A 21,401-nucleotide genomic window follows, 5' to 3' on the forward strand; every position below is an offset into this window, starting at 1 on the left:
TGGGATCGTAAGGCTGTTATAATCTTACACCTGCCACTTAACCGTATCATACATTTTGAACACGATCCTTGGCCCTTTTGGTTGGATTACGTTTCAAAAGCTTTTGATATCTTGGCTTCTGCGGTGAATTTGCTAATATATATAGGTGAGGGAGACTTAAAATCAAATGCAGGAGAATGCGTGACCACTTTACTGTTGTTTCCGTGGTGCATTCATGGCTGCTTCAGTCTTACACTGGTAAATACTGAAACTTATAAATCCTGTGATGCATTTGCTCTCCCGTTCACATGCATTGGGTGACATTTTTGGCTCAGTCGAATTAATTTTTCTTAGCTTCATTGGAAGAAATGGATACATCAGATCAGATAATAAAGACATGTTGGTACCCCACGTGTTGGGTGTTATTTTAAACAGGCTTGCTTGGTTCTTTTTGTTCATTTTCTTGATAATATTTTTAGGGCATCCAGCATCTTCTCTCTCTTATTTTTTTTTTTGGCTCTCTTATTTTTCACTTCTCCCTAAAAATGAAATTATAATGATATAGCATTTGAATAGATCAGAAAATGCCTGGAGCCCACATTTTCCCTAAAATGAGTACAGTAAAGTCAAATGGGCCTCTCTTTCTGAAGCCACAGTTGTACATTTTAATAACATTGAGAAAGCAACTCTGAACCGAATAAGATAATAGCCTAAACCACTAATGCAAAGAGTGAATTTAGTAGCAATGAAATAGCATTTAAATGCTTCTGAGTCATTTACTCGGGACTCTTGTCAACTGTTGCATTCACTAGAGCCTTTGTTCCAATCTTTGGTAAGTTGGTTGATTTAACGAGCTTGTTTTGCTATCTGAAATCACAACAAAGTTATTATCAGATTGTTACAACAAAGTGCATGTGTGAATAGACGAATGCACCCCATATATGCATGCGCATTGAGTAGGATTGGACTACGAGAAAGACCTCAAGGTAACTCTCAAGCTTTCTTTTCAGTGCCGCATGCTCTTGCTTTACCTCCTGGAATGTTCTCACGCATCTGCAGGTATAGTAGATAGGAATTGTGTTTATAGTTATAGATGGTTTGATGATCATAGAAGGGACGAGACATAGATAAAAAGTAAAAATTGATACCCTTCAAAGTTCCCAACTTTGCAGTATTCTTGAAACAGAGTGCATTCCCTTTTCACTTTGTTAGCGCCAATGCTGCAAAAATCATGTCAACAGGGAGGTAATAAGTAAACGCTATTTAATAGAGCGCGAGGTTTATGTCGAATAGAAAATAGGGTGCTTAAATCTCCCTCTTTAAGATGAGTTTTCATGCTCAAACTGGTCTTCAAATGTGTGAAACCATCGATAAACAGAACTAATGATTCTATAGTATTCTACTTTCCACAAGATAAGCATTTGTGACAGCTACTTTCGATAAGTGAAGAGTCTTAGAAATGGACTGCTCCAAGGATCTTACTGGATCTTATTTGGCCAGAAAAGGAAAAAGAAAAAATGAACCCCATAATATGCATGCACAAGACCATTTTTCACACAATTTGGCTCAGTGTTTGTACCTCGAAGTGCTGCCCTTGAATTGGTGCATAAGATCATCGAGTTTTTCAAAGTCACAACAGCTCTTATCCCTGCACCAAAATACACAGCTTGAAGTCAAACGGAACTCTTATCTTATCCTAAATTGTTCAAAGCAGAGCGAACTGTATTGATAGGGGGGATTAAGCTTTGAACTCACAGTAGCACTTCTATATTCCGAATAAACCGTGCTGAATCACTGTAATATAGTTTGACCACCTCTTCCACAAAGTTAGGGTTAGCATCATCCTGCAGATCCTCCAACTGGATGAACTGCTCGTCAAGATATCCCTGAAAGACAACCATTCAAGAAATTCATGAGAATTAGTACATAAAAATAAGCGCAAGAGGATAATTTTTTTGGCAAGAGGATAACCTGATCAAACAAGGCTTTCCTCATGCAGGCAGCTTGACGTTCCATTGTATACTTACTACAGAGATGAGTTAGTTTAGAGAAGGTGCAAAGGTAGGGGAAAACTAAGAGCTACACATGCATGGTATATATAGGAGGGTATACGGGAATAAGACGATGCAAATGGTAAATAATGCAGCATATCTTTTGTCTTTCTCAACTTTCAAGTAAGTATATATTGATCACTAGTAGAGACCAGCAGATCTGACACATTATAATCAAAGATAACCCCCAATAATGCCGAGTACTAATAATTAACTTAATTCTACAACAAATAAAAATACACCATTTTTGGATTTAACTTTTGCTATGTGAATAAACATCCTGGTGGGATGATGCATCTGTGGGCATCCTGCCATATAAATGCATGAAAACAATATTATTTGAGGTACCGATCATTTACCAATATGTTCTAGGATCACAATCTGTTATTATGTGAAGAAACCTGGGATTCGAAGAAAGAATGCCTTCGTGATTGGATGCATCGTGCCCTCACTGAGATGAGATACCGTACGAACAAGAATTGGAGAGACAAGTGTAATAGGATGGAGACAGAAACCCAACAAGCCTAAATCATCTTTCTGCTGATATTTCTGTTATCCCTTTTCAAATTACGTGTTCTCAAGGAGATTCTGCCGGGCTTCTGCATTGGACACTTGAGCTGAAAGAAACCATCCTCAGGTCCCTCTCCCTCCACGTGACTCTCTGCCTGCCCCTCAAGAATGAAAAAATTACACAAACGCAACAGCCCGAATGGAAATACATAACAGGAGGTATTAAAAACAATTCAGTTTTATACACCTATTATCGTATCCTTTGCATGATCTCAGTTTCCCCCATCATTCATAGTTTGAGATTACTATCTAATTTTCTAGAATATATATTTAACTAACAGAATGGTACCTTAAAACAGAGGTATCATGTAGTAATAGATTAATTATTGGTTAAATAGTAGGATAAGCACAATATCATCATCCAAATGCCGCAAGAATGTAATGTTTCAGGATATTCGAGTCTATACAGATTCCCAATTAGTCTGGAAAAGGAAGCTGTTACAGAATGGTGTGGTGGCAAATGTACTGAGCATAAAAATTGGCCACATTCATTCTTGGTAAAGGAGTTCTTATCCTGAGAATACTTTTCAGGCCTCACACTCAATAATTTGAGTACCACTTTTATGATATAACTTTTGCCAGCAAATAGGTTCACTTTTTGCAACGTTTAAAGAAACAATGGAATGACAAGTCCAGAAGATTACAATTGCACCTCAAATCTCTTTCTTTCACTATTTCCTCATTTCACATCACCTACTACAATCTCCTATTTCTCAAGCATGAAATATCTAAATGGCTAAAACAAACTATATCCTAATCCATTCTGCAGTATGATTGCTCAGCCAGCAAGATATCTAATGAGTGTATCAAGTATTAGCTCAATCAATGGTTAATATTGGCAATTTCATTACCTACCATGACTATTAATATGAAGATCTCTTAGATTATAGTATCACACTGGGCACATGCCTCATGTGTGTCTGCCTGTGCCAAGGACTATTAATCCATGCACCAAAGACAGGCCACATCCACTTGGGTTATATATTCAGACTTGACACTAAATCAATAAAGATTTATTGATTATCAGACATGAAAACGAACTTTTAACTGGACGTCCAAGTTTTCTACAATATCTTGCAGATTACACACAATAACTAAACCAAACAGCTACATGCAAATGAAAGCAGCAGATAAATTTGAATACTTGAAAAGAAAACTATTTCTTATAAAGTAGTGCAACTAAAACAATATCTCCTAGCAGATTAGATTAATTAGAAGTTCAGAATGAATAACAAGATAATAACGAGGAATCCCAATAACAGAGAAGAGTTTGACCAGAGATCAACATAAGAAAAGATCAGCATATGCTTGAAAAGCAGTGTTGCATTACCTTCAGATAAGAAGACTGGAATCCCCACCATGCATGTGTCGCCATCGCTACAACCATTCTCCGAGAATGTGCAAAGGGCAAGAAGATTTGAGAAAAGGAAAAACCATCCTTTATTCCTTGGCCATGTCTGGGGGAAAGACTCATGAGCCATCAATCATTCGCCGCCTCACTTACTTTCCAATTATTTATGTAGAGCTGTCCCTGTGGTCACATTGGCCAGCTTTGTGAAAGAAACAACAACAAAGCATTGGGTACCCAATTAAATGGCGTAAGAATGTTATTTGGGCCAATTGCTTTTCTAGAACTGACGGATTGATTCTCTTTTCCAACTCCTCTTTCTTATCTGCTGATAAGGAAGCCACAGAGAGAGGGAGGGAGATAAGGAAGCTCTGATAAGTCTCTACACAATCTGATTCCCAAAATGTCTCTATCCAGTCTGCATGGTGTTCCTTCACATGCAATTAACTTTCATTCTACATAAGAAGATTTCAAATATAACTAGTTCATACTTCCCTGAGTTGCATAAATGCAAAAAAGATCCTGAACAGCCCCTGCAGGAGTTGAAAGATCCTGAACATATTGCTCCTAATATCAATAAGCCCGAGCTAAAGTAAACATAAGTGTCTTCCTGAAATTATTGAGGAAAGAAATTAACAGAACTCTAATTTTTTCCATGCTTTTGAAATTCCAAATAAATATCAAACCATCTGCTCAATCCTTCCAGCATAAGATGAACCTGGGCTGCTGTATCTACATGAATGCATATGTAACAATGTAAATGTATCAACCAACAGTGTACAATCAGCAAATTGATGTTTCAACATAAATGGTAAAAATGAATTGGAAAAGGACAACATACATTGAAGGAGGCATAGCGCCAACTGCCTAGTCAAGAAATTTGTCCCTGGTCGAGATTGATTTTGACCCGGTGGCATGAATCCTATTTGTTGTATTATATCATAGAATATTGTAGTTGTAAAAATACATACTAAAATCATAATAAATTGGAAAATGATGGTTGACAATCCGATCATAGCTATGAGAAAAAATCATAAGGGGAGTACATGCAGCTTCCAGGGAACATCTTCCAATGGTTCAATAACCTCATACCTAATCTGCCTTCTTCAAACCTAACTAACGGTAGCTGCGGTAAAGAGGGGAGTACATGCAGCTCTCTGCAAACTTCACAAGATCCTTTGGACGTGGGAGACATGTGGTTAAACCTAAAAGGGGAAAGCAAATATGTCATCATAAAGTTAATCAATGGCTTCATCTACATTTCTTGACATAATTGTACTTACCGAGTTCGTATGACTTAGCAGCCACATGAGCTGCAATATTTGCTGAAATCTTTCTAATATTAGTAAAGGGTGGATAAATCAGTCCTTCTGCATAGTTATCCTCCGTCACCTGATTTGCTAACGCTTCCGCTATATTCAGGAAAAAAGTGAGAAACACACATCATTACATGATGCCTTAAATACTGAGCAACAAGCCAAGACTTGATTCATGGTCACTTACAAGCTGCCAGGAGCAAATCGTCGTGTACACGAACAGTACCAGACATGATAATTCCCAAACCAAAACCAGGAAATATGTATGCATTATTGGCCTGTAGAGAAATGAGTAATGTCATTAGAACAGGGAAAGAATAAGCAGTTTAAAAAGTTTCTGATTTCTGTTGCATGGGGTAGAAAGAACCTGGCCAGGAACAAATTTTTGCCCATTGTATTCAACAGGACTAAACGGACTTCCACTAGCAAAGATTGCACGCCCCTGCAAGATACAGACTTCTAACAGGGGACACAAAATCGAGAACTTGTGTAAGACTGAAGCAATTTACCTCAGACCACGTGTAAGCTTCTTCAGCTGTGCATTCCGATTGGGAGGTTGGATTTGATAGAGCAAGAATCAGGGGTCTCTGAAAAGCATCATGACCTTGTAATTCTTGTATCTTAGAAAGTGCAAACTAAGTTAGGTACATTTAAAGTTCAGAAAATGCCAACCGTATTGATGGATGCCATCGCCTCGATCACTTCTTTTGTGAATGTCCTTCCAGTGCCAGAAGTCCCAATTAGAACTGATGGCTTTATTGCCTGAAATTGATACATCACAGTTGTTCTTGAGTAGATGGTTAAGTAATGAATATAATGTGCAGCATAATGTAACGCATGGTACATTTTCTGACCTCAACTGCATTCAACAATCCCTCGACTGGTTCATGTTCGTGAGCCCAAGGGATTTTGAAATGCTGCAGAGACTCCTTACGCGAGCTGACTACCAAGCCCTGTTTTGGGAAGCTTGAGTAAATAAAGTACTTACTTTCAAAGGGGAGGTTCAGTGGAATGCTGCACCAGAAAAAACAACTTATAATACCTTAGAGTCAAGAAGCCATATTTTCTTTCTGGTCTCTTCGACTGGATTTTCTGTCTGCACATTTAATTCTCTTGAGTCGCTGACATGCTTTTTTAAGAGGGAAACCGACAGAGTAGATGGTGAAATAAGTCAGTTACCTCTTTGGATATCTGAAGAGCAATGAGTTCAGCTATACCTGTACCAGCCTACGAGAAGTCAAGGGTAAGATCAGAAGAAGCTCAAACAAGGATGCATGGATATATATCTATGTGTAATGAACAAGTCACCAATTATTTTCATTAAATTCCATTTAATGGATTACAAATACCACCAGATTAAGGCATGCACACTATTTCAGTGGAAAGGGCTAACCTCCCCTGCGCCAAGGAATAAGAAAGTATGATCTGCTAAAGTTCCACCCAGTAGTTTTAAAGATGAAATCAGCCCAGCAAGAACTACAGAAGCTGTTCCCTGAGATGACAGAAACAATATGTTGATTTTATTCTCTGAGGGGCATGATTTTATATATAGAGAAATTTTGAGACCATATAAACCTGGATGTCATCATTGAACACAAGATGAGTTGTTCGGTATTTAGCAAGCAGCTCAAAGGCATTGTGGTTTGCAAAATCCTCAAACTGAGAACCAGCATGTAAATATTTAGACAAATGGATTGCTGAATTTTATATTAAGTAAATTATTGACTTTTCTTGGTTATATACCTGTATCAGGATTTTCTCTCCGTAGTTTTGCTTGACTGCAGTCATGAACTCATCTAGAAGTTCATAATATTCCTATAAACAAGCAGTTCAGAAATATCTCTCGTGTGTAAAACCAGTAAGAAGAAAAAGGGCAGGCATGAGACCTCTCCGGTTGCTCTATTCTGCCTGAGACCAATGTAGAATTCATCCTCGAGCAACTTCTTATTATTTGTGCCAACATCAATGGTTATAGGCAAGCACTGTTGGCGATGCACACAAAGAAAATGGTATTCTCAAAAATTAATAGGTCAAATATGTTCACCTAGACAGCATAATAGTTATGCTTACAGCTGAAGGACGAACTCCTCCAAGAGCTGTATACAGAGACAGTTTTCCAACAGGAATGCCCATTCCCTGCAGCAGTATTCAACGAGTTTTACTGAGCTAACAACCTTGCAGCAGAAAAATAAATAAATAAATCAAATTTACCTGGCAACCAAGATCTCCTAGCCCCAAAATCCGCTCACCGTCTGTTACTACAATAACTTGAATAAACTTTTCATGCCAGTTTCTCAATACTTCAATAATCTTTCCCCTGGAAGTTCCAATCAAGATCATTTAACATCAGATAAAGAGCAAACACGATGATGCTTTTAAAGGTTTGTCATACTTCTCTTTCAAGCTGATAAACAACCCCTGAGGATGTCTGTAAATGCTGCCATACTTCTGGCAGGCCTCCCCAACAGTAGGGGTATAAATTACTGGAAGCAGTTCCTCTACATTATCTATAACAAGCTTGTAAAAAAGCTTTTCATTCCGTTCCTGTGAGTTATAAAAAGAAATTATTGCAAGTAATGGTTGGATAATGGTGGCTAGGTTACAATGGCAGTTCGCTAGAAGATTCACCTGGAGATCCATCAAGGCCATATATCTGTGCAATGGCACGTCATATTGACGTAAAGTATGCATCAACCGTTTCTCCTGGTAGCCAACATAAACAGTTAAATTAGGATAAGTTTATACTGAAATGACAATATTGTTCATAAATACATCCCTTAGTCCAAGGTCATAGTAGGAACCTGAAGCTCCTGTGTAAGAACTACTGGAGGTAGAAGTCCTGTTAAGTAATGGGCATCTCTTTCTTTGTCAGTAAAAGCAAGCCCTTTGTTGTGGCGTGGATCACGCAACAAAGTGCAACCACTGAACATAAATTAAACCAAAGGTTGAAAAATCTTTAGAATGCATATCATTTGGAAAGTTTAAGGCTATTAAGTCTGTAGAACTTGAAGCATTTCTTGATTTGCATTAAGAAGACTTATAAAAGGGCATCATTTGGGCTTATGCCTGTAATCTAAATTCAGTACAATAAAACTGAAGGCAAAAACATGAACTCATCACCAAATATGAGATTAAGGTCTGTCTAATGAGCAGATATCACATCATTCACATTATAACTTTTTGGTCAAATATCATATAAAGTATGATTATGAACCATCCAGAAAAGTAGGCAAAGATGACTTAGAACAGAAAACAATAATAATCCTTACAAAAGATTCAAAAGTGACCATTCACGTTATTAATTTGGCAGATTGAGCAACTAGTACTCACCAATCCCACAGATCTTTAAACATGTCAAATGATGGAAACTTCTCGACAGTACCAAGCTCATGAAAACATAATGGAATTTAATGTTAAAGGGATATTATTAGATTTTTGTCACCTGGCAACCGAAACAGTCCACGGGGTGACAGGCTGATTCTCAGTGGCAAAATCCTCACCATACACATCCGCTACACCACCACGAAGGCCAAGTTTGTCCTTTAAGTCAAGAACTGACTCACCGCTCATGTCCTTGAATGTACTCTCCATCACTACACTTATCTCTCTCTTCCTGCCTTCGATTACAATTCCAGAACTCAATAGAGTTTGTTCGCCCCTTCCATTAAAACCAATAGAAACAAGGAAATCAATACATTAAACATAAACATTAAAATCTCTTAACGCAAAAGAGAAATGCAATAGAAGCGCGAGATCGAGAAGACGCGGGAATCATCTAACGATCACACACACCTCTTAAAATGGAAAACACACACAAAATTCCTCTACATCAGGAATAAGCAAGAAGAAATTGCATTAAAGCAGAGAAGCGCGAATTGTACCCGAGTATTGGTTGCTCGTCTGAACGCGAACATCATGAAAGCGACGACGGTTACAGAAGGCAATTTATACGATAGAAATAGCACGATGCGCGCGCGTTTTGAGGAGAGATAAAGAACGAATAGAGACAGACGCGCTTTGTTGGCGGATGGAGGTCTCCGAATGTGGAGGTTGAAGCTTTCTTTGTTCTTTCTCTCTGGCAGTCTGCCACTTCCTTCTCCTTTCTGTTAGCTTCAGTTGCAACTCCTTACCGTTGAGACATACTATTATATATGTATAATATGTGTACATCTATGGCCGGCCCATACCCGATAAAAGCTACTAGGCCCACTATATTGATTCAATTAGGCCCGACTACAGTCTTATGTAGTTAATTCAGCCCACTAGGCCCATTAATAATTGTAAGAAAAATAATAAAGTACAAGCAAATTCAGGTGCGTTTATTTTGTGATATTGTTGAAATAAAAAAAACCTTTTATATAAGGTACAAAAAATATAAAAATAATAATAATGAATAAGGCTTAGTGTAGTGTATTAATTTTTTTGTGCTTTTATTAGAATAAAACCTTCATGTTTTTGTTAGATTTTTATTTACTAATCATTTCGTTTTTTGTTTATTTATTTACTCTATTTGTCTATTATTTTTATTATTTGTTAATCTACCTTATTTGTCATTTTTGGTTTTAAAAAATAATTATATATTTTATTTATATTTATAAATTTTATAATAAATAATTTTATAATCTTAATTAAATTAATTTAAATATATAATTATTTATATTATATCATAATTATATTTATTAATATATTTTTAATTATTTATTAATTATATTTTATATAAATTATGTTATTTATAAATAACGTTATTTATATTTTTAGATTATAATAATTTATCATATTGTATTAATAAAAATACTTGAAAATTTTTGTTTTTATTCATAAAAAAGTATTCACTTTATATTTTCGCAAAGGAACTAATTTTGAAAACCGGCTGTGGATTCTAGGTCAAAAAAATAATAATTTTATAAATAAAGATGTGTGATTAGTAATTTTATTTAATTATATTTTTTATTTTTATTTTTTTTTTAATGTGAAAATAATATGTTATTGATATTTCAAAAGAAAATAAAAAGAAGTCTCTCTATATAGAAGTGTTTGAAAAGGCGCTTGGGCGGCTACCCTTTGGAGGTTATTCCCGGCAATACCTGGAATTCCGTCATCCGGTGCAGATGGATCTCCGGCCGAGGCAACGGCAGTCTTTCACCGGCTTTACGGAAGCTGAGGTTTCATTTTCTGCCATTTTTTTTAGTGTTTGTGTGTTGATATTTATCATTTAATTGCTCGTCGGCCCTAGATATATTGGGGATTTTGCTTATCTTCGTCATTCGTCATTCTGAGGTATGTTATGAACTTTGTTGATGTGCCTTTTGTGTGATGTCGATTTCAAATGTAGATTTGAGTAGAGAATCCAGGATTGCATTGCGAGCTCAATTTTAATGTCTGGGAGACTGTTGGGTGTTCTTTATGATGATTACAGATTTGTTGATGAAGTGAGACAACTTTGATCGGTTCTGCTTGGGATTGCTTTTTATGCTTTCTAGTTTAAATAGTTGTCTGTGAACTGGTTATAGTGATCAATGGTTTTCTGCGGTTTAATTTTAAGGCAATTAATGAACGTATTGACATCATTGTAGTAAATGCGAATTCTAAGTACAATTACTAGCTATATCAATAAACTCTGGTTATGTGTTATTCTCACATCCTTTTTTGAAACATTGCTTCAAATGGATATGGGAAAGAGAGACATTGCAATTGCAACTTAGTTCTAGTTTAAGCAGAGAGCTTATTGCTGACATGCATATTACAGGTCGAGAAGATGGAGGAATATTTTAAAGAATCGAAAGAACGCACTTTGGACCATGAGTTTTGCAAGAATCTGGCTAGAGGTTTCAAGTGAGTTCTTATTTTGAATGTTTTACTTGAAGATTGCATAGTTTGTAATTGTGACTAGAGTTTGTTTAATTTGCAGTCGTTCCAGTGGCCGTGCCAGCAAACCTGCCGTGAAGTGGACGGAGGTTTTATCTTATGGCTTTTCATTAACAGTTATTTTTAGCACTTCATATTCTTAACCCTGTCTTCTGCATTGTAGATTGAAAATTGGTTTCGGGAGAAACATGAAATCTTTAACACAATTCCCTTAGATGAAGCCAATAACCCAAATGTGGTTCCACAAGCTTCTGTTCCACAAGCTTCTGCTCCACAAGCTTCTGCTCAGAAAGTTATTGAAGAAAGTGAGGGTACGTACTGCTTACTTTTCCAAGGTTAACAATTTGTATAATCCGAAATCTTTTCAGTATTAAAAAGTTAATTTAAGGACCACGAAGTTATGGTTGTGACAAAGATCATTCTGATGGCAGACGAGAAGGGCGAAGAGATCTCAGGGTTGGAATTTGAAGCAAGGTCCACCAAGGACGGTGCATGGTAATGCTAGAATCCAATATTTATGGGTGTTTTTGTTTTTCTTTAGCTTTAGTTTTGAATTCTATTTTCTCGTTTGAGTTCCCTGTCATACTCTTGTTTTCCTTCTATTTCTTTTTCTCAGGTACGATGTTGATGCATTTCTTTCCCATAGATTTCTCAGTTCTGAGGAAATTGTGAGTAGCGATATGTTTTTTCTCCAGCTTTGTTTTGAGGATAGCATTGAAGCTAAGTGCCTGCAGTTATTTATTTTCTATGTTAATTTGCAAAAGACGATTCATGATTAGACGCTAGTTTTGCTTTTTTGATAGAGTTCTCATTTAGCTCTGTGAAGTAATTTACCCTTAATTGATGATCCAATGTTACCTTTTTCATCACATCACCTTAAATTGATCGCATGCTAAACTCTCGAAAATAGAAAAAAAAAATAAAAAATAAAAAAATAGCTATAATCCAAATTCAAAATGTGATGGTTTTAGTTCGCCGCAGGAAGTTTGTGTTAGATTTGTCGGGTTTGGATCAGATGAAGATGAATGGGTGAGCGTGAGGGATGTGCGAGAACGTTCTGTTACTTTGGAGCATTCAGAATGTCAAAAACTGAAGGTTGGGGATCGAGTATTGTGCTTCCAGGTATACTTTATTTATTTTCGTTTTACATAGTTAGATTAAGAATATGATAAAAGAGGCATGATTGGAAGTGGCGTTACCAGAGAGATGAAAGAAATGTGAGATTTTTAAAAATATCAGCCTGAACATTGTTGAAGTGATTTACCTCAAACAAAGATAAAGGATAGAGACCATGCATCAGTCCTAATTCATTTGAATCATAAAATTTAAATAACTTCTAACCGATTCTTCTCAATTCTTTTCATTCAGGAGAGAGAAGATGAAGCAAAGTATTACGAGGCTCATATAGTAGAGATCGAAAAGAGATGGCATGATATAAGAGGTTGCAGGTGCCGTTTCTTGGTTAGATATGGCCATGATAATTCTGAGGTGAATGATCACTCTTTCTTGATCAACATTTACTTCACCCTCTCTCATTACCTCCATTAATCTGTTTTCGTGTGTCTTTATGTTACTTTAACATGGTAGGAGACAGTTCAATTGAGGAGACTATGCTGCCGGCCCAGTGTACTCGCAAGATTCGATTAACTCGACTGCGATGCATCCTTGATACACACATCAGAGCACTTGTGGCCTTCCGTTTTGCTGTGGATTTAAGGTGATTATTTCTTATTAGCCATAGTCCTTTTGCTGGTCCTGCTAGAGTTATACAAAGCTTTATTGTTGTTGTTGTTGTTGTTGTGTGTATATATATATAGGCAGAGAAGGGGGGGTGGGGGGCGGGGTGGGAGGTGTTTTCTGTTTGTGGTGGCATCCTATGCTCATTTTAGTTCTCAGATTAGCAGTGGCCTGACTGGCATGGTTTGATGTTTGTATTCTGCTCTGCGTGCTCCAAAAACTGACAAATATATTGGGATGAATTTGATAGCTGATTGTGACCAAGGTAAGGTATTATTAGGATTTTAGTATTAATTAATAATGCAAATATTCCTGTGTGGAAATATCAGGTTTCCCCATTAGATAATACTCTAATTTTTTTAACTTATTGACTTTAATGAAAAGTTACTTATTTGATACTGTATTTCTTAGCCGGCTAAAATTACATCATTTTTTTTCTCTCTGATAAATTTATACCCAACAAACAATTTCCTTCACCTATAATTTTATTATTTTTATTTTAATAAATACTAATTAGTTTACCATATTTTTTCTATTTATCTTATTACTTTTTATTTGATTTTTTAATAATTTTTATATAGTGATATTTTATATTTTTTTTATCTATTCTATTTTAATATTATATATTACTGTAAAGATGAACACAGTAGGTGGGACAGAGTCATTATTAATTTTGTATTTTGGAACTGTTATATATATATATATTAGACATTATATATTGAATATTTTTGTAATACATTCGTTACTCATTAATGTCTTTTATTTTTTTTCCCACATAAACCAAGAAATACATGTGGTTGACATTTACATAAAAAGTTTTTTATTGTCAAGTAATTGATTAGCGATGAGCAGTTGGTTCAATCATACCTGAATTTATATTGGAAAAACTGTTTTTTAGTTAAATAACTTACCTACTAATCATTTTAGTTCGTTATTGAGTTTGTATAGAAATCTTACTGTAAAGTTATTTTTCTGGCACAATTAGTCTACCAACGTCGGAGATGCATATGTGATACACGTTTGGCACGTCATAGAATAAACGTCCGCCAAATAGACATCATCCAGGCGTATACATATAATTTTTTTAGTCTCTTTGACCATTTTATCATTTTAGCTCCATAAATAATTTTTTTTAGTTTGTCATACGCATGCCACGGGCACATCTTCGGGCCAAATAATCAATTATGTCCAAAAAAAATAAAAAAAATTATAATATGATTTTTATATGATTTCCGATTAATTGACTGAAATGACAAATGATTCAGTTACACTGTACTTTAAAAAAAAATTATTAATAAACAGTATTGGTATTAATTTAATAATAGTAATTTATATGTCAATTGTTTTATCTTATTAACATTTTTACATTCTTGGCTTGTGTATTAAATTTAGAATTTATATATAATATGTTGTGTAGGTATGATCAAGATATGAATGTTATTAATACCAATTACTTTTTTTTTATTATTATTTTATTTTTATGATAAAGAAATCCGCATCCATTATCCGAAAATGCGCATGGGTAAACTCCGGCCGAACCTAATACCCTGCAAACCAGACTCGACGAAAAAATCATACTAGGCGAATGATAAATACCTATAGATTTTACTTTTTAGTAATAATAATAATAATATCATTATTATATTTTTTAAAATAAAATATGAGCACTCGATCTGATAATTAAAATCTGAATTTTTGATATATTTTTTGAAAAATATCAATCCGACAAAACCAAACTCAAATTATCCGATTCGAAAATTCACCCTTAATCATTTGTATGATAGAATAACGTTCTATTAGCAACTTAACATTTTATAATTAGATTATACAACATTAAATTTTGTTCATATACTTAAAAAATACTATAATCTATAATAATATTTTCATAATATTATTTTATAAAATATTAAAACTACATTTGGTTTCAATTTAAAATTAAAGTTTTAATATAATATTTTATAAAAAACATTACAATTTTTATTAAAATTGTGTTAAAAATAATAGTAAATATATTGCATTTGAAATATAAAATAAACACATTGTATTGATAATAATACGTTTCTTTTATCCAATTTTACAAAATATCTCTATCATATATTATTTTAATATAAAATTTAAATTCAAAATTTCCCAAACTTATAAAAAGAAACCCACCATTTGGTTTTTGTTTTTAAATGGAATTATTACTATTCGGTCAAAATTTTCTATTTATTTTCATTTATGAAATTTATGTTCATTTGAATTGGACATAATTTTCATAGCTTATTGTGTGATATTTGTAATTAAATATAATGATGAATTATATCCTAACTCAAGATGGACTTTGCTATTTATTATTTTTGTATTATTTACTTAATTTCATAGTCTCTCTGTCCACCCACAAAATAAACATTTATTTTGATGTGATTTTTAAGAAATAAATAATAATATTTTAATTATAATAGATAATTAAAAATAGTGTAACGAATATTTTTGCTCACGTGATATAAAATAAGAATATTTGTGAAAAAAAATTGAGACATTTAATGAAATATTTACTTTGTAATTGGACGTCTATTTTACTTAAAATATATATATATTTCGAATCAAAAATACTGAACAAACAAATTCTATAGGTATTTTATATAAATTATTATTTTTGAGTGAGAGAAAAAAAAAATAATAAAAATACTGAACAAATCAATTCTATAAATATTTTATATAAATTATTATTTTTAAGTGAGATAAAAAAATAGTACTGTAGTATATAACTAAATATATATATTTTAGAGTGAAATAATACATAATTTTAATTGATAAAATAAATATCTTTTTTCTCATAATATATAACGATGATAATATTATCTAAACAAAAAAGTAAAATAAAAATTCAAACAAAAAATCAAACCCACCCTTTGCTTTCATTAAAACTATCTATAGCATGATGTTATACTAATTTTAATATTTGCCAAAACCAATGCAATATTATGTGCCACCTGTATCTGCCTGTATGTATCTCTGTCATCTTTTATGTCCATCCCTCAGTTTTTATTTTTAACCTTCTGGAGCCACTGGATTTTGATTTCCCCCCAATCTTTGAACCCTAATTCCAGATTTCTATGTACCTCAAGCTGCCCCTAGATTCCATTACCCTGAGAGGTGCTTTTCTTTAGTTCATCCTCCGTCTTACGTTTCCGTCGCCGATCTGTGACTTGATTGCTAATCAATCGAAGAATTCGCGACGTACTTGATGGAACTCTGTGGATGTTTCTGAAATGGCTGGAGAGCGCAGATGTTGCCGACCTTCTTGAATAGGGAGGAGGAAAAAAAAAAAAAAGAAAAGAAAAAATCTCCACCGGAGAAGGCAACTGTTCTAATTACAATAAGTAGAAGTTAAATAGGATAAAGAACCAAGGATAAAGAACTTGTGGTGGTGAGGCTGGAAAAAGAAATGCTGATGCATCTTTAAGGAAGCAGATTCCTTGAAGGTTGTCGATTATAATAGAGCAAGGTAGTGTGAAACACAAGGTAATCTAGACGATGGATGAGCACGATAGTGGTGGCTGTGGCAGTGAAAAGGGATTGGTTGCTGAAGATGAAGGAACTGCACCCCTTCCTGAAAGGGTTAGTTGCTCTTCACCTTTCCGGGAAATATATATTTATGGAATTTAATTGCAAAGTGATGTTTTATTTGAGATGATGGGCTGTTTCTATTTTAGTATTCGCTTTCTTTCTTTGATCTTGAGCTGAAAATGTATCATCGGCCATGGTATTATAGAGAAGCTTGTTGGTGAGTTTTGGCCTACTGGGCTCCAACATTGACTTAATAGTTATATTCTCATGTATTGTTCGCTTATATTTGGTGCTGTTCTCGAAATTTGAAGCTTATCAATACTTGTTCTCCTTGAAAACAAAACCATTTTTTTTTCATTTTGATCTTTGTCGTTTAATTATCTTCAAGTGTGTGATATGATTTCGTCAGCTTAAAAACAAAACCATATAGATAGTAATTAGGATATTTGGTTACTTTAAATATAACTGCCCTATCAAGGGGATTTTTTGGTAAGTGATACTTGAGGATTGAAGAGGAGGCTGCTGACGCCGAAATTTGGATTTTGTTACATTTATGGTAGATATCGATTTAGATGAATTTACTATGGCATCAAAAGTATGATCAAGTTACTACAAGCTTTGATATGAGATAGCTGTACTTGATTCATTTGCGTTTCTGATAAAGCGGGCGTTGTTGCCAAGTGGAAAGCAGGCATGAACCCTTTTTATTCCATATATGGATCTTTTTTATGGTCATGGTTGTACACGTGTTCTATTAGTTGATCTCGAGCAGGACAATTTTCTTCTCATAGTTTTACTTTTGAAGTTGTATGTGTGCTTTGGAATTCTATATCCCAAGGAAATCTAATGCTGATCTCATTGTTGCGCATTCTGTCCGTTATAACTTGTGGCCTGTATAAATCTATGGTTGGTTTGTCTGCAACAGGTCCGAGTCGGTGGTTCTCCTACTTATAAAATTGAGCGGAAACTGGGTAAAGGAGGTTTTGGACAAGTGTATGTAGGTCGTCGACTCAATCCCTCAAATCCACATGAAAGAACCGGTCCTGGTGCTGTTGAGGTACTTGATTTATTTACTGATTCCATAATCTGGGGTTATATTTTGTGGGCTTATATTACATTTATTTTCCCTTGTAGGTTGCACTGAAGTTTGAGCATCGGAGCAGCAAAGGCTGTAACTATGGACCTCCCTATGAATGGCAAGTCTACAAGTGAGTATTCTTTTTGAATTCACTGCTATTATAATTCTACATGCTTATTTCAAGATTTGCGTATAATGATCTCTGTATTATTTCTCCACAGTGCACTCGGCGGCAGTCATGGTATACCTCGCGTACACTTTAAAGGGCGACAGTCTGACTACTATATTATGGTATATGATCGTTATTAAATATATATATTTTTCCTCTAAAATCTTTTGTATATCTTATGGTCTCACTTATTGAACTATATTTCAGGTTATGGATATGCTAGGCCCTAGTCTTTGGGATGTCTGGAACAACAATTCTCATGCGTCAGTTTTAATATTCAAATATATAAGTTCTTTTTACTGTATAAGTCTTGAGTCAAAGTAACATAATATTGTTTTGCAGAATGTCAATAGAAATGGTGGCATGTATTGCCATTGAAGCAATCTCCATTTTAGAGAAGTTGCATTCTAAAGGGTATTTCTCTTGAAGCTCTCTTTTCTCGATTCGTGACTTAAGCTGTGATTTAGGAGTTAATGATGAATATGTTGTTATATGTTAGATGATTGCTGATAGTCTGTGGCATGTTTATAGAACATGTGTTTATATTGGTTTGTACCATCGTGAATACGAAGTGTCGTTGTTACTAAAGAAATCAAACTTATTGATACATGCTTAGTGTAAGTCATTTGACATTGCTATTTGTAATTTTTAGAGAAAATCTGGTTCAACTCTCAAGTCTAAATTAATTGAATATTATTTAACACTTGTCCATTGCATGTCAGGCTGCAAAAATCGGTTGTGCTATTGATTTTGACCACTCATAGAACCTGTGCATTAAAGCTATGAGTAATTTGTCGTGTTTTAATATATGAATCCGGACATAAGAAGTATGCAAATTCACACAGTTGTAGATGGTTCAGGCTAACATGCCAATATATAAGTAATATTATCAAGAAGTTGGACTCTTTTCTGATCATGTGCAGTGGATGAGTGATAGTCTCAGAATGCCTTGGCAGCTGAGTGGCATGTCCTGGTCTGATTTCAGGAAATCCTGTAATTTTCCTATTATTCTTTTTGTCAATTATTATTCCTTGCACCAGTACTGAGTTCTAAATGTTCAGCTCTGCCGTGGAATTCTAGACTTAAAATATTGTTATGATGTGCCTTTATTGCAAGAGTGCGATGATGTGACTTGCTTGTTAATAATCCTGCAGATATGTGCATGGGGATGTGAAGCCGGAAAATTTTTTGCTTGGTCCACCTGGAACACCGGATGAGAAGAAACTTTTTCTTGTTGATTTAGGATTGGGTAATCTTACTTGCACAGTGCATATGGCCAATTTATATATAGATTATAGAACTTGCATTAAGCTTTATAAATGTGATGAGAATTTGACTTTTATCATTGTTTCTTATGTTTTAATGCAGCTACCAAGTGGCGTGATAGTAATACTGGTCTTCATGTTGAATATGATCAACGCCCAGATGTGTTTAGGTGACTTTGCTACATTTTTTAATTTTTCTTTTCTTTTTCTACGTGTGCGTGCTTATTGTTCTGTTTAAATTCATTTTTCTCATGCCATGGTGACATTGAGATTGCAGGGGAACTGTGCGGTATGCCAGCGTACATGCTCATCTTGGCCGAACTGGTAGCCGTAGAGATGATTTAGAGTCTCTTGCGTATACACTCATATTTCTTCTCCGAGGCCGGCTTCCCTGGCAAGGGTACCAGGTTAGCAGGATGCTCAAAATCTGTATTTTATTTATGCAAGATTCATCCTTCATACTCACATGGTGGTAATTGTGTAGGGCGAAAATAAAGGTTTCCTTGTGTGCAAAAAGAAGATGGCAACTTCTCCAGAAGCTCTTTGTTGCTTCTGCCCTGCTTCCTTTAGACAGTTTGTTGAATATATTGTTAACTTAAAGTTCGACGAGGAGCCTAATTATGCGAAATATATATCCCTTTTTGATGGAATAGTTGGTCCGAATCCAGATATCAGACCGATCAATACTGAAGGTGCTCAGAAGGTAACCCTCCAAGGTCCCTTTTTTTTTTTTTTTTTTTTTTTTTTTTTTTTCCGGTACCTTAAAGTTCTCTGTAAGTTTGGGTTTAATCTTTCTTTACATTTTTTTTGAAGCTTATATATCATGTGGGACAAAAGAGAGGAAGGTTTTTGATGGATGATGATGACAATGACCAACCAAAGAAGAAGGTTAGGATAGGAATGCCCGCAACACAGTGGATAAGTGTGTATAATGCCCGACGACCAATGAAGCAAAGGTATCATAGTTTATTCTTTGTAATTTAATTCTTCAATCTCAGAATCTATAACAAGATACTTTATGTGTTTTTGTAGATACCATTACAATGTTGTGGATTCGAGGCTTTCTCAGCACATTGATAAAGGAAATCAGGATGGACTATTTATCAGCAGTGTAGCATCTTGTTCCAATCTGTGGGCCTTAATTATGGACGCCGGAACTGGATTTAGTTCTCAAGTTTATGAATGGTCACCTTTTTTCCTTCATAAGGTTTCATTATATTTCTTCACCTCTGTTCTTTTTAACTTAAAAGCTAATTTCATCTGTCACTGTGACAAATATTCACCAGCATTATTCTGCAGAATGGTTAAATTGTCAATGTATTAATGTCAGGAATGGATTATGGAGCAATGGGAGAAGAACTATTACATCAGTGCTGTAGCAGGGGCTAATGATGGTAGCTCATTAGTGGTTATGTCAAAGGGTTAGTTTTACATATAATATGGGAGCAGATTCTTTGATTCTTTACATGATTCTACTAATGGTGTTTCCCATGATACAGGTACCCACTACCTCCAACAGTCTTATAAAATTAGCGAATCTTTTCCATTTAAGTGGATCAACAAAAAATGGAGAGAGGGATTTTATGTTACGGCAATGGGTACAGCAGGATCCAAATGGGCAATTGTTATGTCTCGTGGAGCTGGATTCTCCGATCAAGTATGTTTTATCACTTGTCCATGCTGTCACTAGCCCCTGACCCATTACCATGAATGCACATACAGGAATTAATTCGTATGTTTTGTATCTGCTTCAGGTTGTGGAGCTAGATTTTCTTTATCCCAGCGAAGGTATTCATCGAAGGTGGGAAGCTGGCTACCGCATAACATCAACTGCAGGAACAAGTGATCAAGTCGCCCTTGTTCTTAGTGTTCCCCGAAGAAAACCTTCAGATGAAACACAGGAGACGCTTCGGACATCAGCTTTCCCAAGCCTGCATGTGAAGGTTGATTTTACATTTTCTTTTAACTTTTTCATTGGCAAACTTTCTCCATAGTTTGTTCTCAGAGTTACTTTTGTTCCTTGCAGGAGAAATGGGCCAAAAACCTTTATATTGCATCAATGTGCTATGGAAGAACTGTATCTTGAGGAGAGGGAAATTTCAAAATTTCCTGGCATAGAAAATCATCTGTTCCTCACAGGCAATATGCAAATGCCGATTTTTTCTCCGCTGGAGAAACCTGATAACTTTCTCTCTGCTCTGAGGCTGATGCATCATGCCTATAGGGACTTTGATTTGCTTGCTGTAACCATTATCATAATATATATATGTAATACCTCTGCAAGAAACTGCAATTGTCTAAATGTTTAGGCAGGTTTTCCCCTTCGGTAGCTCTTGTTGCTCTGTTCCTGGAAGTTTGTATAGCATGGAACAGTAGTTACATTATGTTGTACTGCACAGGCAGTGTTGACATTGGTGATGGTTTTCCGGCATGTGAAATCAGATTTTGAAACTGATTATCTGTCTACAAAA

The 21,401-nt window shown here is 35.0% G+C and overlaps 4 protein-coding genes across 4 annotated transcripts; 2 read left to right on the forward strand and 2 right to left on the reverse strand.

The window, feature by feature from the left end:
• The first annotated feature begins 161 nt into the window (after positions 1-161).
• LOC127265517 (protein SAWADEE HOMEODOMAIN HOMOLOG 1-like) lies at positions 162-13,240 on the forward strand. The gene is made up of 10 exons (XM_051295336.1): positions 162-237; positions 10,293-10,426; positions 11,011-11,096; positions 11,173-11,218; positions 11,293-11,440; positions 11,561-11,624; positions 11,746-11,797; positions 12,111-12,251; positions 12,498-12,617; positions 12,717-13,240. The coding sequence occupies exons 1-10, from the start codon at positions 177-179 to the stop codon at positions 12,774-12,776; spliced, it is 912 nt and encodes a 303-aa protein (XP_051151293.1). The 5' UTR covers positions 162-176; the 3' UTR covers positions 12,777-13,240.
• LOC127265519 (histidine-containing phosphotransfer protein 4-like) lies at positions 604-2,005 on the reverse strand. Its single transcript, XM_051295339.1, has 6 exons — positions 1,951-2,005; positions 1,735-1,865; positions 1,559-1,627; positions 1,128-1,199; positions 960-1,032; positions 604-846 (listed from the first exon to the last, which is right to left on the reverse strand). The coding sequence occupies exons 1-6, from the start codon at positions 1,993-1,995 to the stop codon at positions 826-828; spliced, it is 411 nt and encodes a 136-aa protein (XP_051151296.1). The 5' UTR covers positions 1,996-2,005; the 3' UTR covers positions 604-825.
• Positions 4,995-9,339, reverse strand: LOC127265516 (NADP-dependent malic enzyme). The gene is made up of 20 exons (XM_051295335.1): positions 9,146-9,339; positions 8,707-8,922; positions 8,066-8,186; positions 7,893-7,967; positions 7,657-7,808; positions 7,476-7,581; positions 7,335-7,400; positions 7,151-7,246; positions 7,008-7,079; positions 6,840-6,923; positions 6,658-6,756; positions 6,444-6,491; positions 6,307-6,360; positions 6,119-6,217; positions 5,937-6,026; positions 5,774-5,851; positions 5,632-5,706; positions 5,452-5,542; positions 5,232-5,360; positions 4,995-5,153 (listed from the first exon to the last, which is right to left on the reverse strand). Exons 2-20 carry the CDS (start codon positions 8,853-8,855, stop codon positions 5,065-5,067), a joined length of 1,773 nt encoding a protein of 590 aa, XP_051151292.1. The 5' UTR covers positions 8,856-8,922; positions 9,146-9,339; the 3' UTR covers positions 4,995-5,064.
• Positions 13,241-15,864: 2,624 nt separating the features above from the next.
• On the forward strand, positions 15,865-21,401 carry LOC127265583 (casein kinase 1-like protein HD16). The gene is made up of 16 exons (XM_051295444.1): positions 15,865-16,469; positions 17,344-17,475; positions 17,553-17,626; positions 17,718-17,787; positions 17,873-17,928; positions 18,008-18,079; positions 18,820-18,914; positions 19,034-19,100; positions 19,208-19,337; positions 19,415-19,633; positions 19,744-19,886; positions 19,963-20,137; positions 20,261-20,351; positions 20,430-20,587; positions 20,685-20,873; positions 20,957-21,401. The coding sequence occupies exons 1-16, from the start codon at positions 16,386-16,388 to the stop codon at positions 21,014-21,016; spliced, it is 1,815 nt and encodes a 604-aa protein (XP_051151401.1). The 5' UTR covers positions 15,865-16,385; the 3' UTR covers positions 21,017-21,401.

This window comes from Andrographis paniculata, unplaced genomic scaffold, assembly GCF_009805555.1.
Source record: "Andrographis paniculata isolate CXL003 unplaced genomic scaffold, ASM980555v1 Contig73END, whole genome shotgun sequence".
In the NCBI taxonomy this organism is placed as follows: Eukaryota; Viridiplantae; Streptophyta; class Magnoliopsida; order Lamiales; family Acanthaceae; genus Andrographis; species Andrographis paniculata.

Bases quoted from the DNA above. Each gene is read 5' to 3' on its own strand.
- LOC127265517 (XM_051295336.1), top strand. From the start codon at position 177: ATGCGTGACCACTTTACTGTTGTTTCCGTGGTGCATTCATGGCTGCTT. The intron at 11,441-11,560 runs GTACGTACTGCT...TTCTGATGGCAG, and splicing joins AGTTATTGAAGAAAGTGAGG to ACGAGAAGGGCGAAGAGATC. The intron at 11,798-12,110 runs GTGAGTAGCGAT...AGTTCGCCGCAG, and splicing joins TTCTCAGTTCTGAGGAAATT to GAAGTTTGTGTTAGATTTGT.
- LOC127265519 (XM_051295339.1), bottom strand. From the start codon at position 1,995: ATGGAACGTCAAGCTGCCTGCATGAGGAAAGCCTTGTTTGATCAG. The intron at 1,033-1,127 runs GTATCAATTTTT...CTATACCTGCAG, and splicing joins AAAGTTGGGAACTTTGAAGG to ATGCGTGAGAACATTCCAGG. The intron at 847-959 runs GTCTTTCTCGTA...TTGTGATTTCAG, and splicing joins AGCTTGAGAGTTACCTTGAG to ATAGCAAAACAAGCTCGTTA.
- LOC127265583 (XM_051295444.1), top strand. From the start codon at position 16,386: ATGGATGAGCACGATAGTGGTGGCTGTGGCAGTGAAAAGGGATTGGTT. The intron at 17,929-18,007 runs GTCAGTTTTAAT...ATTGTTTTGCAG, and splicing joins TGGAACAACAATTCTCATGC to AATGTCAATAGAAATGGTGG. The intron at 19,634-19,743 runs GTAACCCTCCAA...TTTTTTTTGAAG, and splicing joins ATACTGAAGGTGCTCAGAAG to CTTATATATCATGTGGGACA.
- LOC127265516 (XM_051295335.1), bottom strand. From the start codon at position 8,855: ATGGAGAGTACATTCAAGGACATGAGCGGTGAGTCAGTTCTTGACTTA. The intron at 6,924-7,007 runs GTATATAACCAA...GCTGGTTCTCAG, and splicing joins GAGAGAAAATCCTGATACAG to TTTGAGGATTTTGCAAACCA. The intron at 5,852-5,936 runs GTTGGCATTTTC...GATGCTTTTCAG, and splicing joins CGATGGCATCCATCAATACG to AGACCCCTGATTCTTGCTCT.